Below are 15,914 nucleotides of genomic sequence, written 5' to 3'. Positions count from 1 at the left end.
AAAGGGAATCAAGTAACATGCCCTAAGTAACCTAGCTAATAAATGATAAAGCTGGATTTCAAATTCAGGTCTGACTTTTAACCCCACTATATTACTACTACTTCACCATTACTACTACTTTAGTCACCATAGTGATAGGCAAAAGAAAATCACCACTAGGGGTCTGAAAAATAGCTTGTTTTTCAGCTTTGAAGTGAATTCTTTGTGATCTGTATCTATTGGACTAAATATACTAAGTGTGGGTGATAGCAGGAAATCCAAGGATCTTTGGAATGGTTACATAAAGGGTTTACTTGCAAATAGGAAAAGGAATAGTTTTATGTTTATATGCTTAGTGTTTATATTAATGGCAAAATTGTTGGATTGGGGAAATAACAGAAATGGAAATTAGTATGTTACGTTAACTTTAAGGACTAAAGTTGACCCTAAAGGTGACTCTAGAAATTAAGGGACCACTTCCTTATCACAAACAGAATTGCAGATATTGGTGAGCTTTTCAAATAGCAACCATGGCTGTCCACTAATGCTGTACTCTTATTTCTTTTTTAAAGATTTTATTTATTTATTTATTTATTTATTTATTTATTTATTTGAGACGGGGGGGGGGGGTGGAGAGAGAGAGGCAGAAAAATAGGCAGAGGGAGAAGCAGGCTCCATGTAGGGAGCCTGATGTGGGACTGGATCCCAGGTCTCCAGGATCACTCCCTGGGCTGAAGGCAGTGCTAAACCGTTGAGCCACCAGGCTGCCCTAATGCTGTACTCTTAAAACATTTGTGTTCACATACCTCCTAAAGGAATTTTGAAAAATGATGTATCCCTTTCAAATATTTTTAACTTGACATCATAAGATTAAATTATTGCAAAGAATATGATTTTTAACATGTTGAAGGCTGTTAAAAATGAAACTAGAATACCTTATATTTGAATGTATTTCAAGGAATCCAATGACTTGATACCCCATTATCCACTGAAAAAGACATCAATTAATACTCTTTAGCAGTAGTAAATTTTATGTAAGTCTTTTTTCTTCTTGAACTCATCCATTTCCCACCCCTATTTGATTTTATTATAATTATTATATACTTGAGAGCCTTTATCAATGTTTTTCCACAATAATTTTTTTTGGGTATAAGTTTTTTAGAATTTTAACTTCCTTTGATCATAAGGTTCTAAATGGTACCATGCACTTTAAACTTTAATTATATTTTTCTCAAATCCTTGGAACTACGTATTTGGCTATTTCAGCTGTGGAAAATGTCCTCCATATAACCTAATTGACAGGGTAAGTTCTCATTTAATTCTGTCAACCAGATCAGACCAACTTTCTTTCTTTCCTTTTTTTTTTTTTTTTTTTTCTTTTTTTTTTTTCAGACCAACTTTCTGACAGAAAAGTCTGGCTTCAGTTTTCAGGTCAAACATGTTAACATGCATCCCTATGGCAACCATTTCTCTTCTGAATTTAGATTCTAAGATAGAAAGATAGATAACTCTTAGAGCTTTACCTAGAGCCTATCACTTGGCCAAAAGAAGATTCCACCCCCTTTATTATTCTATACTTGTGCCCCCTTTGCCTTGCTATGAGGGGACTTTCTGTTAGGAGCAGCACATTCTTTGATATAAGGGGGAAGGGATGCTGATAAATGGAACTAATAAAAATTGTTATCACTCCCTTTCCACACTACAATATACTTGAATTCAAAGCATCCAGGGGCCAGAATAATCTTATTTCTGATGCCGAGCTTCACAGTTAAATAAAAGGAATTCCTATTATAGATGCCTTGACAAAAAATGACTGCCCCCAGACCCAAACTTTGAATTGCCCTTTTGGCATTTGGAGACTTTTTACACTCTAGGGAATGCACCTTGGAAAGATTTAGGATGGATGAGAAGTAAGTGTTTTTTTCTGTAAAGTAGAAGAAGGGAATCTATTTTGGGGGGTGGGGAAGCAGATGTTGAGTAGGAGAGGGAAACCAGTACAATGCATAGAACAATCAGAAGAACATTCTTCCAAGTAGATCAGTCCTTGGAAAGAGCAAATAAAAAAGTTGAGGCTTTATAAATTGGTTCTCTTAAAACCACACATACTATTTTGGTCCTTCCAAAGTCTCATGTACTTCTAGAGTTATGCATAATTCCAGCTAAATACTGAGCTCAAGGACAGACTTTATCTGTAAATTGATCCATATTGATCTTTTCAGACACTTACATAAAGGTTAATGATTATATCTGTAGTTTTGTAGTAAAAAATGTGTACATATGTGTGATGTGACAAATTTCTCTTGATTGTCATTAGTTACTAAGTTAGTAGATTCTATTCTCATCTTACTGATTTATTTATTTAAGACAGAAAACAAACATATCTTTAGGGCCAGCCAGCAGTGTTCTGTTGTGGTTTTTTTTTTCTTAAGATTTTATTTTTAAATAATCTCTATACTCAGTGTGGGGCTCAAACTCACAACCCTGAGATCAAGAGGTTCATGCTCTACTAACTGAGCTGGACAGGCGCCCCTGGCCAGTGGTGACTTTTGAATAATTTGTTTTCATGGTATTTTCTCTTCAACAGGTAAGAATCAGGAGATTTGACATTAAAACCCAGATTTACACTTTTTGAAAGTTGGAAAATATGGTAAAACTGGACCTGCGTGTACACCTTGCAAATATCAGTTAGACCTGTGACTCCCTCCTTTAGATAGTGCACATACTTTTAGTTTACACATTTATGTTTTCTGCTTGGTCTTTGTAGGCATCTACATTTATAATCCCTGATCTTGGGATTGGTTGTTTTCTTTTCTGCTTATTAGCATATTGGAATTTTTAAAAATATTTTATTTATTTATTCATGAGAGACAGAGAGAGGCAGAGACACAGGCAGAGGGAGAAGCAGGTTCCATGCAGGGAGCCTGATGTGGGACTCGATCCCAGGACCCCGGGATCATGCCCTGAGCTCAAGGCAGACTCTCAACCAATGAGCCACCCAGGCATCCCAGGATATTGGAATATTATTTAACTTTAAAAAATAGATAGATTTGATTGAATTGTGTTATTTTTTTAAGCATATCAAGAGCTCCTAAAGAGGACAGTTGAGCAGCTCTTTCTGCCCATGAGTCTTTGATAAAACAACTTTTTTGCATCAGAAAAAAGAGGACAGTTGAATACTAAATCAGCATTTTCCTTTAACTTATTTCTAAGCCTTGTTTTAGAAAGAAATATAAGTTTTTCTTCTTGAAGTTTATTTCCCCTTTCCCCTTTGGCTTGGAACTGCATTGGTTTTGAGGATTAATCTTGAAAGTGTGGATAGAGCAGTTGAAAACCAAAGAATACAATTAAGAAAAAAATACATAAACGTGGATTAGATGACCTTACTAGAAATAAAAGAAATGGAAATGAAGATGTTATAGTTTCCATGCATTAAATAAGCAAAGATTGATACCACTCAGTGTTGCTAAGTAAGGAAATAGTCACTCTTCTCCACTGCCTGAAAGAATGTAAATTAATAGTCTTATTAAGAAGAATTTGGGGGATCCCTGGGTGGCGCAGTGGTTTGGCGCCTGCCTTTGGCCCGGGGCGCGATCCTGGAGACCCCGGATCGAATCCCACGTCGGGCTCCCTGCATGGAGCCTGCTTCTCCCTCTGCCTGTGTCTCTGCCTCTCTGTCTCTCTCTGTGTAACTATCATGAATAAATAAATAAAATCTTTAAAAAAAAAAAAAAAAGGAAGAATTTGGGAGGTTATCCAAAATCTTTTAAAAGATGCATACATTCTAATCAACCATTCTACTTCTAGAAAGAAATTATTTGGTCAAGTATGCAAAAGTAGATGTTGAAAGATGGTTATTATAGCATTCCTATAATTAGCAAACAATTTGATGTATCGTAATAATGTAAGAGAATTGCTTAAATAAATTCTGAGAGATACTTAATATGCTAGAATACCAAATAACCATTTAAAATGTTGATGAAAATTTCAGTTTCCAAATTTGACTTTAAATATCATGTAACTTAAAGAAGAAAGCCCCATCATTAAAATTGGCAAGTCTAATATTCTTTAGTTTTCTGCAACTTTTAATGTTTGAGCAAAACCCTATTCATTACCTGGTTATTATCAGATGGTTGCTGACTTGCATCAATTTGTCAAGTTCAGGAAGCATTTACTGTCAGACAGCTGGTGACATGTTTGATATGAGAAATGTATTTTTGTTACACAAGTAGAATATATTGTCTTCTTTTCTAAGCCAAGACTAATATTTTGTTTCCAAAGGAAAACTCAAACATTTTCCACATTATTCTTGCTGGACAGTTGTAGGTTTTGTTCCAAAAGCAACATTCATAGATTGTCTGTTTTTCTTATCAAACTTGAGATAGGCCAGATAGTTTCATGAATCTGCTTTGTTTGTTTAATTTTTAAGAAACTTATTATTTAGTATGAAATTTTATTTAGAATTTATTAGTATGAAATTTTCATTTTGGTACAGTACTTGGTAGCAAAACTAATATTCTTATTCTAGAGAGATTTTAATTTATGCTTTTGTTGAATCTTGATAGAAACTGACATTTTCCAGAAGTGTACTATATTCTAAATTAATTCCTTTTCCTACCTATAATTTTATACAGAATGCAAATTCAAGAATTCTTCTTGGATTGAATCATTGATTAGACAAAGACTTTGTTTTTAAGTGTTTTTATATTTTTAGCAGTTCCATAGACCCTTTTCAAAGTGATAAAAGAACTAGAATATTTCATATTGGTTATAATTTGATGTCACCCAAATTTAATATGCATTTAGAAATATAAATGTTCATGTATAATAATGGTGCAATTAACTGGATTAAATATCTTATATGTTAAAAAATCAGAGAAAGAATATATTTTTCTTATGTGAGACGCTTCCAAATTTAATGTAAATTTCTCATAAGATTAATGTGAACTAACACTCCAGTTTCTTGTTTCTTATATTTAAGAACATGTTATTTAAATCTTTGTTTACTCTCCTAGCTCATTCTTCATACGTTTTGCGTGAGATTATTTATGTTTACCATCTCATTTACTTTTTGAAATATTTTTCCTACAGTTATGCAGAAGGCATGGAGGGAAAGAAATCCTCCAGCTCGAATCAAAGCAGCCTATCAAGCTTTAGAATTAAACAATGAGTAAGTTTGAAATATACGGAAAGTAAGTTTGTTTTGAGGGAAACTCAGACAAATGATTTTATGTTATCTTTTGTCTCTTTCTAAGACACTTGGAGTCATTAGCAGGCCCTTTTCTTTTTTTTGTATACTTGAGACAAATTTTGCAGTATTCATGGACATCTGTACTTTGCTCCTGAAATTATGAACTTATCTGTGCTTTTGAATAGAATTTATCCTAGAGATACTTTTTAAAATTCAGAATGCTTATCTAATTGGTGATAATACTTGAGAGTTAAAAACTACTAAAATACTTATGCCACCTTTTTTAAATTTTGTTTTTCATTTAAATCATTCATTTAAAGCATTTATTCTGTCCTGAGAACTTTAGTTGCTAATGGGTTCGGAGGCATGCGAAGAGGATTCAAAATAAGTAGAATGTAGCTCTAACTTTTTTTTCCACTGTTGAGCATTTACTTTTCATAGCTCTTTGTATCAATTCTATATTTTGAAAAGGCAAAATGTAAAATCATAAGTTAATATTTAAATACAACAGATCAATAAATATTAATCTGATACTAAATAAATGCCAAGAGTGAAAGTATGGCCCCAGTTGGGGTTAATCAAGGAATGCTTCCTGAATGATGTGAATTTAGCATTGTCCCCTGTATCCTTTAACAACACCACCCCCCAAGATATATTATTATTATTATGAAGACTTTCCTAAGGTGGAGAAAAATCATAAATTATTATGAAGACTTTCCTAAGGTGGAGATATATTATCATTATTATGAAGACTTTCCTAAGGTGGAGCAGTGTAGGGAACTCCCAAAGCCGTGTATCAACTTTATTGAAACTCTGGAAACTAATTAAAAGATTATATCATCCTAGAGAATGCTTAATCAATTTGAAAAGCAGCCAAATTTCTGTAAGAGAGCTTTGTTTTTGTCTTCTTAACTTAACACTGGTCCCATCCCCACTCCTTTCCTCAGTAGCAGCCTTGAAGTCAAAAGTCTGCATTGTGGGTATAGGTTCCTGCTACCAGAGGAAATGGAATGGATCTTACTCTTAAAGATTTGTGCTTGTTTATTTTGACCTTTCTGGTAGCTCTCTGAAGGACCAGCTCAAAGGGCCTGCCTTTATTTGGGTTAATTCAGAATTTTCCCTCCATTGACTCAGCTACACTCCGGGGGCGTTGTTGAAAACATTGAAAGGCAAATGCACTAGTCCCTGCTGCCCTGGGGCAAGGGATACAGCTGGGGTAAACAATAGACAAACCGGAAAGCTTGAGAGGAAAGGCTGAGGAATGAGATATTTTGGGGAAAAGGGTTTGAAAAACTCACATATTTCTGGGAATCTGAGTCGTCCCACACACACTCAGGGTTGGGCACATGCTCAGAAGAAGCTTAAGAGGACCTGAGCTCTTATGTCTGTCTAAATTTCAGGTTCTACACAAAGTAAAGGCTAAGGCAGAGTTGTAAACGGCCTGTTGAAGGTGTGCCCCAATACACACATACAGCTCATCTGCAAAGCCATGTGTTTTTGTTTTGTTTTTGGTTCCAGGTGTTTAAGGCAATCTATCAAATCACTGGTTGATGCATAAAGCTAAAGGAGTAGAGGCTTCAGTAGTTACATATGATAATGAATACAAACTTTAGAAAATTAGTTCAGAAAGTCATTAAACAAATAACTAAAACAAGCCATGGGGAGGAGGGGGGAATCTAATTGCTAGAGTTACTACATTATAATCTTCAAAATTTGCATTTTTTAAAAAATATTTTATTTATTCATGAGAGACGGAGAGAGAGACAGAAGCAGAGACACAGTCAGAGGGGGAAAGCAGGCCCCTTGCAGAGAGCCCGATGTGGGACTCGATCCCGGGACTCCAGGATTATGCCCTGGCCCAAAGTTGGGTGCTAAACCACTGAGCCACACAGGCGTCCCAAAATTTGCATTTTTAAGCAAAAAAGTGTATGAGACATACAAAGAAACAAAATATGCCCGATACACAGAAAAAAAAAAGGAAATGGATGAAGACTGTCTTCAAGGAAGTCCTCAAGACTGGACTTTCTAGACAAAAACTTTAAGTCAAATATTTTAAATATGGTCAAAAAGGTAAAGGAAGTTATGTACAAAAAACAACAAAAAGAAGTCATGAGAAGAATATCTCACCCTTAGAGAATATCACTAAAGATCTAGAATCTAGAAAGAAATCTAGGGAAAAAATTTAGAAATCTAGAAATAAAGATCAAGAATCTCAGTGAACCCCAAGTAAGATATAATCAAAGACATTAGAGAATATCAGTAAAGCTCTAAAAAGAAATCTAGGAAAAAAATTTAGAAATAAATCTAGAAATAAAGATCAAGAAGCTCTGTGAACCCCAAGTAAGTTATAATCAAAGACATCCACGATGTGACACAGTATAATCAAGCTTTCAAAAACCAAGGACAAGTGGAGACTCCTGAAAGCAGCAAGAGAAAAGTGACTCATGGTGAATGAGGGATCCTCAATAAGATTAACAACTAAGTTCTCATCAGAAACCATAGAAGCCAGAGGAGAGTGGGATGACAAAGTCAAAATTCTGAAAAAAAAGAGAACTGTCAACTAAGGATTCCTTATCTAACAGACCTCTCCTTCAAAAATGAAGGAGAAATTAAGCATTCCCAGGTAAACAGAAACTGAGAGAGTTCATTGTTAGTAGACCTATATTATAAGAAATGCTAAAAGGAATTTTTCAGGGTGAAATAAAAGAATACTAGACAGTCTTGACTTCACACAAAGCAATAAAGAATACCAGTAAAAAAAATAATTACTTATACAAATATAAAATTTAATGTATTTTGGGTTTGCAATTCTTTTTTTCAATATAGTTTAAAAGACAACAATGTAAAACAATACTTATAAATCTATATTGATGGACATGTAGTTTATAAAAATGTAATTTATGACAACATGGGGTGTAGGGAACAGGGAAGAGCTATAGAGGAGCAAAGTTTTGTATACTATTGAAACTAAGTTGGTATTAATTGGAACTAGATTGCTGTAAATTAAGATTTTAAGTATAATTGGGGGCAGCCTGGGTGGCTCAGGGGTTTAGTGCCTGCCTTCAGCCCAGGGCCTGATCCTGGAGACCCGGGATCGAGTCCCACGTCGGGCTCCCTGCATGGAGCCTGCTTCTCCCTCTGCCTGTGTCTCTGCCTCTTTCTCTCTCTCTCTGTGTCTCTCATGAATAAATAAATAAAATATTAAAAAAAAAAGATTTTAAGTATAATTGGTAATTGTTAACCACTAAGAAATAACTAAAAAATATGTAGTAAAAGATGTGAGAAGGTAATCAAAATGATATACTAGAAAATACCTAACACAAGTACTGCAGAAAATAAGGACAAAAAAGGACATATAGAAAAATAGCAGAAATAAATCCTTCCTTATTAATTACTTAGATGTAAGTAGATTAAACTCTACAGATAAAGGCATTGATTGGCAGAGTGGATTTAAAAAACAGTTCAACTATATGTTGTCTATAAGAAACTCCTCTTAGAGACAAAGAAGTAGGAAGTAAAAGTATGGAAAAAGATATTCCACGGAAATAGTAACCAAAAGAGAGATGCAGTGGCTAAACTAATATCAGACAAAATAGACTTAAACACACAAAAAAATTTGACATTTATTTATTTGGGAAAGAGAGGGCAAGGGAAGGCGCAGAGGGGGGAGAGGGACAAGCAGGCTCTCTGCTGAGCATGGGGACAACACAGGGCTCAATCTCACAACCCTGATCATGACCTGAGCTGAAATCAAGAGCTGGACTCTCAACTGACTAAGCTACCCAGACACCCTGACAAAATTTTTGTAATGCAATTACATTATATAATGATAAAAGAGGTTCAATTCATCAAGAAGATACAACAATTATAAACTTATATGCATTTAATAACAGAGACCCAAAATATATGAATCAAAAACTGACAATTGAAAGTAGGAATAGATAGTTCAACGGTAATAGTTGGAAACTTCAACATACCATTTGGATAATGGATAGAATAATCAGACAAAAGATACACAGTGAAGTGGAAGACTTGAACCAACACTATAAACTAGACCTAACAGACATCCATATAGCACTCTATCCAACAACAGAAGAGTATACATTCTTCTCAAGTGTACGTGGAACATTCTCTAGGATATATCACATATTACAATATAAAGAATTCTCAGTAAATTTCAAAAGATGGAAATTATATAAACTATTTACTGCAACCAAAATGGAATAATATTAGAAATCAGAAGGAAATATGGAAATTTCACAATATTGGGATAAATGGAAGTTAGACAAGACTCTTAATGAGTCAAAGAAGAAATCATAAGGAAAAATTAGAAAATACTTTGAGATGAGTAAAAATGAAAGTACAACATACCAAAACTTTTGAGATAGAGAAAGCAGTGCTCAGAAGAAACTAAACACGTTAATAAGGAAAAAAATCTCCATCAGGAACTTAAACTTTATACCTTAAGAAACTAGAAAATGAAGACCCAACTATATTAGAAGTGAAAGGCAGTAATAGATATTAGAGGGAAATAAACAAAATAGAGAATAGAAAACAATAGAATCAATGAGACAAAGGCTGGTTTTTTAAAAGATCAACAAAATTGATAAACTTTTAGCTAAATTCACCAATTAAAAGAAAGAAAAGACTCAGATTACTGAAATTAAGAATGAAACTGGGAGCATTACTACTGACCTTAAAAGCAGAATACAGTGAACAATTATATTTCTCCAAATTAGATAAATAAAATGGACAAATTTCTAGCAACACACTACAAAAACTGCCTCAAGAAAAAGTAGAAAATCTGAGTAGACCTATACTAAGAGATGGAATCAGTAATTTAAAAATATCCAAAGAAAACCCAGTACAAGATCCTTTCACTTGCAAATGCTACCAAGCACTAGAAGAATTAACACCAGTCCTTCTTAAGCTCTCCAGAGAACTCATTCTGTGAAGCAATATTACGCTCATATCAAAACCAAAGACATCACCAGAAACAAAAATCATAGACTAATGTCTATGTATTATGAATAAAGATGCAGAAATCCTCAACAAAATACCAGCATAGCAAATCCAGCACCATATTAGAATTATGGACCGTGAACAGTGGGATTTGTCCCAAGAAAGCAAGGGTGGTTTAATATATAAAAATCAGTCAATGTAAATAAAAAAAAAATCAGTCAATGTAAGATACCACCACATTAATAGAAAAAAGAACAAGAACCACATGATCATCTCTATTGATGCAGAAAAGCTATTTGACAAAATCCTACACTATTTTATGATAAAAACACTAAAAAGTCAAAAAGGAATTGAAGGAAACTTTCTCAAATTGATAAAGAGCATCTGTGAAAAACCCTTAACTAACTACATATTTACAGATGAAAAACAGTAAAGGTTTCTTTCAAAGCTCAAGAATAAGATAAGGGCATCTGTTTTTGCCACTTCTACTTAACATTATACTGGAAGTGCTATCCAGGCAATTTGGCAAGAAGAGGGGGGGAAATAACTTCCAAATCTGAAAGGAAAAAGTAAAACTGTCTTTATTCACATATTACATGATCTTATGTATAGAAAATCTCATTGAATCTGAACACAAAACCGTTAGAGCTAGCAGAAGAGTTCAACAAAGTTACTGTCCACAGGACATATAGAAAACAAATAGGAAAATGGCAGAAGCTAGTCCTTCCTTGTATCTGTTGTACATCTATACACTAATAGTGGACAATCTGAAAAAGAAATTTAAAAAACAATTCCACTTACAATAGCATCAAAAATGTTAAAATACCAGGATCCCTGGGTGACGCAGTGGTTTGGCGCCTGCCTTTGGCCCAGGGCGCAATCCTGGAGACCCGGGATCGAATCCCACGTCAGACTCCCGGTGCATGGAGCCTGCTTCTCCCTCTGCCGGTGTCTCTGCCTCTCTCTCTCTCTCTCTCTCTGTGACTATCATAAATAAATAAAAATTTTTTAAAAATGTTAAAATACCTAAATTTAACCAAGGAGTGCAAGACTTATACACTAAAAATGATAAAGTATTGTTGAAAAAGTTAAAGAATACTTAAATAAATGTAAAGGTATCCCATGCTCATGAATTGGAATACTTGATATTGTTAAGATGGAAGCTCAGGATCTACAAGATCCTCAAGTTGATTTACAAATTCATTGCAATCCCTATCAAAGTTTCAGTTGTCCTTGTTACAAAATAGACAAGCTGATCCTAAAATTCACATTGAATTACAAGAGCCCTCAAACAGCCAACACAACCTTGAAAAAACAAAATCGGAGAACTCACTTCCTGATTTCAAAACTAACTGTGAAGCTACAGAAATTAAATCACAGAGACAGACATCTAGATAGATGGAATCAAGTTGTACGTCCAGAAATAAACCCATGCATTTATGGCCAATTGATTTTTTTTTAAAAGATTCATTTATTTAAGAGAAAGAGAGGGAGCGAGAGAATGGGCAAAGGGAGAGGGAGAGGAGCAGACTCCCCACTGAGTGGGGAACCTGAAGTGAGGATCAGTGTCACAACCCCAAGATCATGACTTGAGCTGACACCAAGAGTTGGATACCCAACTGCCTGAGCCATCCAGAAGCCCTTTAGTCAGTTGATTTTTGACAAGGGTGCCAAGAACATTCAATGGGAAAAGAGTTTGGTCTCTTCATCAAGTGGTGCTGGACAAATGGATAGCCACATACAAAAATCAACCTTTACACACATCATACACAATTAATTCAAAGTTAATCAAAGACCTACATATAAGAGCTAAAACTGTAAAACTCCTAAAAGAAAACACAGGGGCAGATTTTTTTTTAAAGATTTATTTATTTATTCATGAGAGACACAGAGAGAGAGAGAGATAGAGGCAGACACACAGGCAGAGAGAGAAGCAGGCTCCATGCAGAGAGACCGACGTGGGACTCGATCCCAGGTCTCCAGGATCATGCCCTGGGCCAAAGGTGGCGCTGAACCACTGAGCCACCCGGGCTGCCCAGGGCAGATTTTTATGACTAGACTTGAAATGCTCTCTTAGATAGGACACCAAAAGCACAAGCAACAACAAAGAAAAGATTAGATGAATTAGGTTTCATCAAAATTAAAAGCTTTTATGCCTTGAAGAATACTATCAAGAAGGTGAAAAGGCAATCCACAGAATGAGAGAAAATATTTGTGAGCCATATTTGATGAGTTTAATATCCAGAATATATCTAGAACTCAATTACAAAATGATAATGCAATTAAAAATGAATGGAGGATTTCTTTTTTTTTTCTTAAGATTTTATTTATTTATTTGACAGAGCACAAGCAGGGGAAGCTGTAGAGGGAGAGGGAGAAGCAGACTCCCCACTGAGCAGGGAGCCTGATGCAGGGCTCAATTCTAGGACCTTGGGATCATGACCTGAGTGGAAGGTAGAAGCCCAACTGAATGAACCACTCAGGCACCCCAAAAATGGATGAAGGATTTCAACAGACATTTCTTCAAAGGATTCAAATCAGACATTCATATAAATAACCAATAAGTACTTGAAAGGTGCTCAACATTATTCATAATTAGAGACATGAAAATGAAAACAGTGTGATGCCCCATCACAAGATGGTATAACAAAAACTTCCAGAAAATACCAAGTGTTTGCAAAAATGTGGAGAAGTTAGAACCCTTATAGATTGCAAGTGGGAATGTAAAATTTAGGTATTGCCACTGTGGAAAACAGTGTGGCAGTTCCTCAAAAAGATAAAATTAGAACTATCATATGATGCAGGAGTTCCACACCTGGTCATATAATGGAGTGCGGAAAGGAAAAGTTCAAACAAAAACTTTGAAGCAGATGTTCACAGTGGTATTATAATAGCCCCAAACTGGAACCAACCCAAATGTCCATCAATTCGTGATGAATGGGTATACAGAATTGGTATATCTACACAATGGAATATTCGTCATAAAAAGGAATGAAAAATACTGTTCCATGCTACATGAATGAACCTTATGTATATATTAAAAGTCCCCGAATGACATACTTTAAAATGGCTAATTTTATTATGTGAATTTTACCTTAATTTCACTTGATCTTAGCCAAAAGGCCGAGAAGCGATGAATTTTACCTTAAGTCAAACAGCAACCCAACATTCCTAAAAATGAGATTCATTCAGTATTCATAAAATTAATTTATTAACATCTCCATTAAAAATATTTTTGAACAAATACAAGAAAGCTCTCAGGGAAAAGAACCTCTTTTTATCATAGGCATATTGTAATTTAAAATATTTGTACTTTGATTCTACTGCATCAATTTATACCCATCTAGATCTTTTAAAAGGGTTTTTATTTTGTTATTTAAAAACATTTGAGGGATCCCTGGGTGGCGCAGTGGTTTGGCGCCTGCCTTTGGCCCAGGGCGCGATCCTGGAGACCCGGGATCGAATCCCATGTCGGGCTCCCAGTGCATGGAGCCTGCTTCTCCCTCTGCCTGTGTCTCTGCGCCTCTCTCTCTCTCTCTCTCTCTCTCTCTCTGTGTGACTATCATAAATAAATAAAAACTTAAAAAAAAAGTTTAAAAAAAAAATAAAAATATTTGAAAAAAAAAACATTTGAGTTGGGTTTAGAATGGCAGTTTAGGATGCTACTGTTTAAAGCAGCAATAATCTAATGTTTCAGCAAAATCCAATATATGTACTGGAGAAATCTCTGTTGATTAGTGAAATTATCATATAGTTCAATTTAATATATTATTTGAAGGATGCTAGAATGGTCCGATTTGCATTTTCTATATTCAAAAGGTGCTCCTTGTCCCCAGTTGTTTGATAGCTACCTTATCTTCATTTAAAAATGCTTTTTCATTTATTTATTTATTTATTTATTTATTTATTTATTTATTTATTTATTTATTTTAGAGCGAGAATGTGGGTGGGGAGGAGGGGTAGAGGGGGGACAGAATCCCAAGCAGTCTCCCTGCTGAGTGTGGAACCCAACAGAAGGTTCCATCTCACAACCCTGAGATTATGAGCTAAAAGCAGGTGTCAGACGCATAACTGGCTAAGCCACATAGGTGCCCCCCTTGCCATCATTTTAGTTTTATGCTGGTCTCGTACTGTTGCCTACAATTTCTCTTCTTTTGCTTAAACACTGTTCAATAGAAATATAACATGACCATATTTGTAACTTTAAGTTTTCTAGTAACCAGATTTAAAAAGTAAAAAAAGAAATAAGTGAAATTAAGTTAATATATTTTAGCTATATTCAAAATATTAAAATATTACTTTAACATATAATTGATATGTTTTTTAAACTATTAAATTATTTTACATTCTTTTAAGTCTTCCAAATCCAATGTACACTTTACACTGACATCACATCTCAATTCAGACTAGGCACGTTTCAAGTGTTCAATGACTATATGTAGCCAAGGACTTCAGTACTGGACAATGCCGGCTTAGATAATCAGAACTAGGTTATTTTCTCCAGAAGAACTAGAGTATGTACTTGCTATATCTGGGAATGGAAAGGAAACTTTTGTTTCTCTTTTTTGCCCCCAAACAGGTTAATTTATCTTATTGGCCAGCTTTTGATTTAACTGATACAAAGAGAAATCTTTGTGTTTTAGTGGGGTGAAGAAAGGAAACTTGGAGTGAGCATGTGCATGATGAGTAAGAGCAGCAATATAGGAGGAAGACTTAGAATTCAGACCAAGGAGGTTTTGCTGCAACACAATTGTGGCTAAGTCCAAGAAAGGGCAGGGTGGCACGCATAATGAAGGCTCAGAGTTGGGAAATAGGGCTAGTCCTGGAAAGATACAATTCTAGGTCAAATGTTAAAGATTCCTTGTTGACCATGGATCTTTATTCTCAACCTTCACCCTCTCCTGTACTTGCCCCTGTTAGATGAATATTATGAAGTATATGGTGGCTAAGAGCAGGCATAGCCACTGGAGTGTATAGTCCCTTGAACTACTTTTTAGATAGTTCTTTGTGTATCTTATTTTCATCCCCCATTCACAAAAGAAAAATATGGGACAAATGATTAAGGAGTGGATATAGAAGTAGAGCAAATAGAAAATAAAGTGAAGAAAAGGAAGGTAGAAAAGGAGAAAAATTGTGGAAACACACCAAAAATATACCAATATGCCCCTAATAAATTAGAATATTAAGTGAAGGTTTTTTTTCTTCTTTAAAAGATGGAAAGTATAGGTAAAGTTAGGGAAATGTGATGCAGAACAAAGGACGTATCCAAGAGAAAATACTTCTTTACCATTTTGCTTAAAATTGCCTTGCTTGCTTTCTTCATAGCTGTGCCACTGCATATGTTCTACTGGCTGAGGAAGAAGCAACGACTATTGTAGATGCTGAAAGGTTATTTAAACAGGCACTCAAGGCAGGAGAAACAATTTACAGGCGGTCACAGCAGTGCCAACACCAAAGTCCTCAGCATGAAGCTCAACTGAGTAAGCAAATTTGAACTGATTATTACTTGACTTTTGTTTAGCTCCTGAAATTGGCTCTTTCATGTTGAAGACATAAAACAACAATAATCTTTTTTAAAAAACTCTTAAGACTTAGAAGTTAGCTTCCTTTCATAAGAGATAACTACTTTATTCATAATGTCTACAAGCTAGCAAGACAAATGGGCATTAGCTAGAGAATGCTTATGGAAGGGAACAGATGTGCTCTGGTTATTGAGAGATGTGCTACTCTGAGACTTAATGGTAATTTATTTCATATGAGAATTGGGCTGATCATCAAAGAAACA

General features: G+C 35.0%; 1 protein-coding gene across 14 annotated transcripts in view; it reads left to right on the top strand.

The window, feature by feature from the left end:
* Positions 1 to 15,914, top strand: part of ST7L (suppression of tumorigenicity 7 like) — an 87,862-nt gene that overhangs the window by 14,912 nt on the left and 57,036 nt on the right. For all 14 annotated transcript variants that reach the window (XM_077916110.1, XM_077916105.1, XM_077916109.1 and 11 more), the window contains 2 exons: positions 5,068 to 5,146; positions 15,455 to 15,609. In XM_077916110.1, coding sequence (XP_077772236.1) covers positions 5,068 to 5,146; positions 15,455 to 15,609 — 234 coding nt within the window. The remainder of the gene's footprint in view (positions 1 to 5,067; positions 5,147 to 15,454; positions 15,610 to 15,914) is intronic.

The sequence above is a fragment of the Canis aureus genome, chromosome 12 (genome assembly GCF_053574225.1).
Source record: "Canis aureus isolate CA01 chromosome 12, VMU_Caureus_v.1.0, whole genome shotgun sequence".
Lineage (NCBI taxonomy): Eukaryota > Metazoa > Chordata > Mammalia > Carnivora > Canidae > Canis > Canis aureus.
The sequence above is the reverse complement of the archived record's forward strand: the minus strand, read 5'-3'. Positions and strand labels throughout refer to the sequence as shown.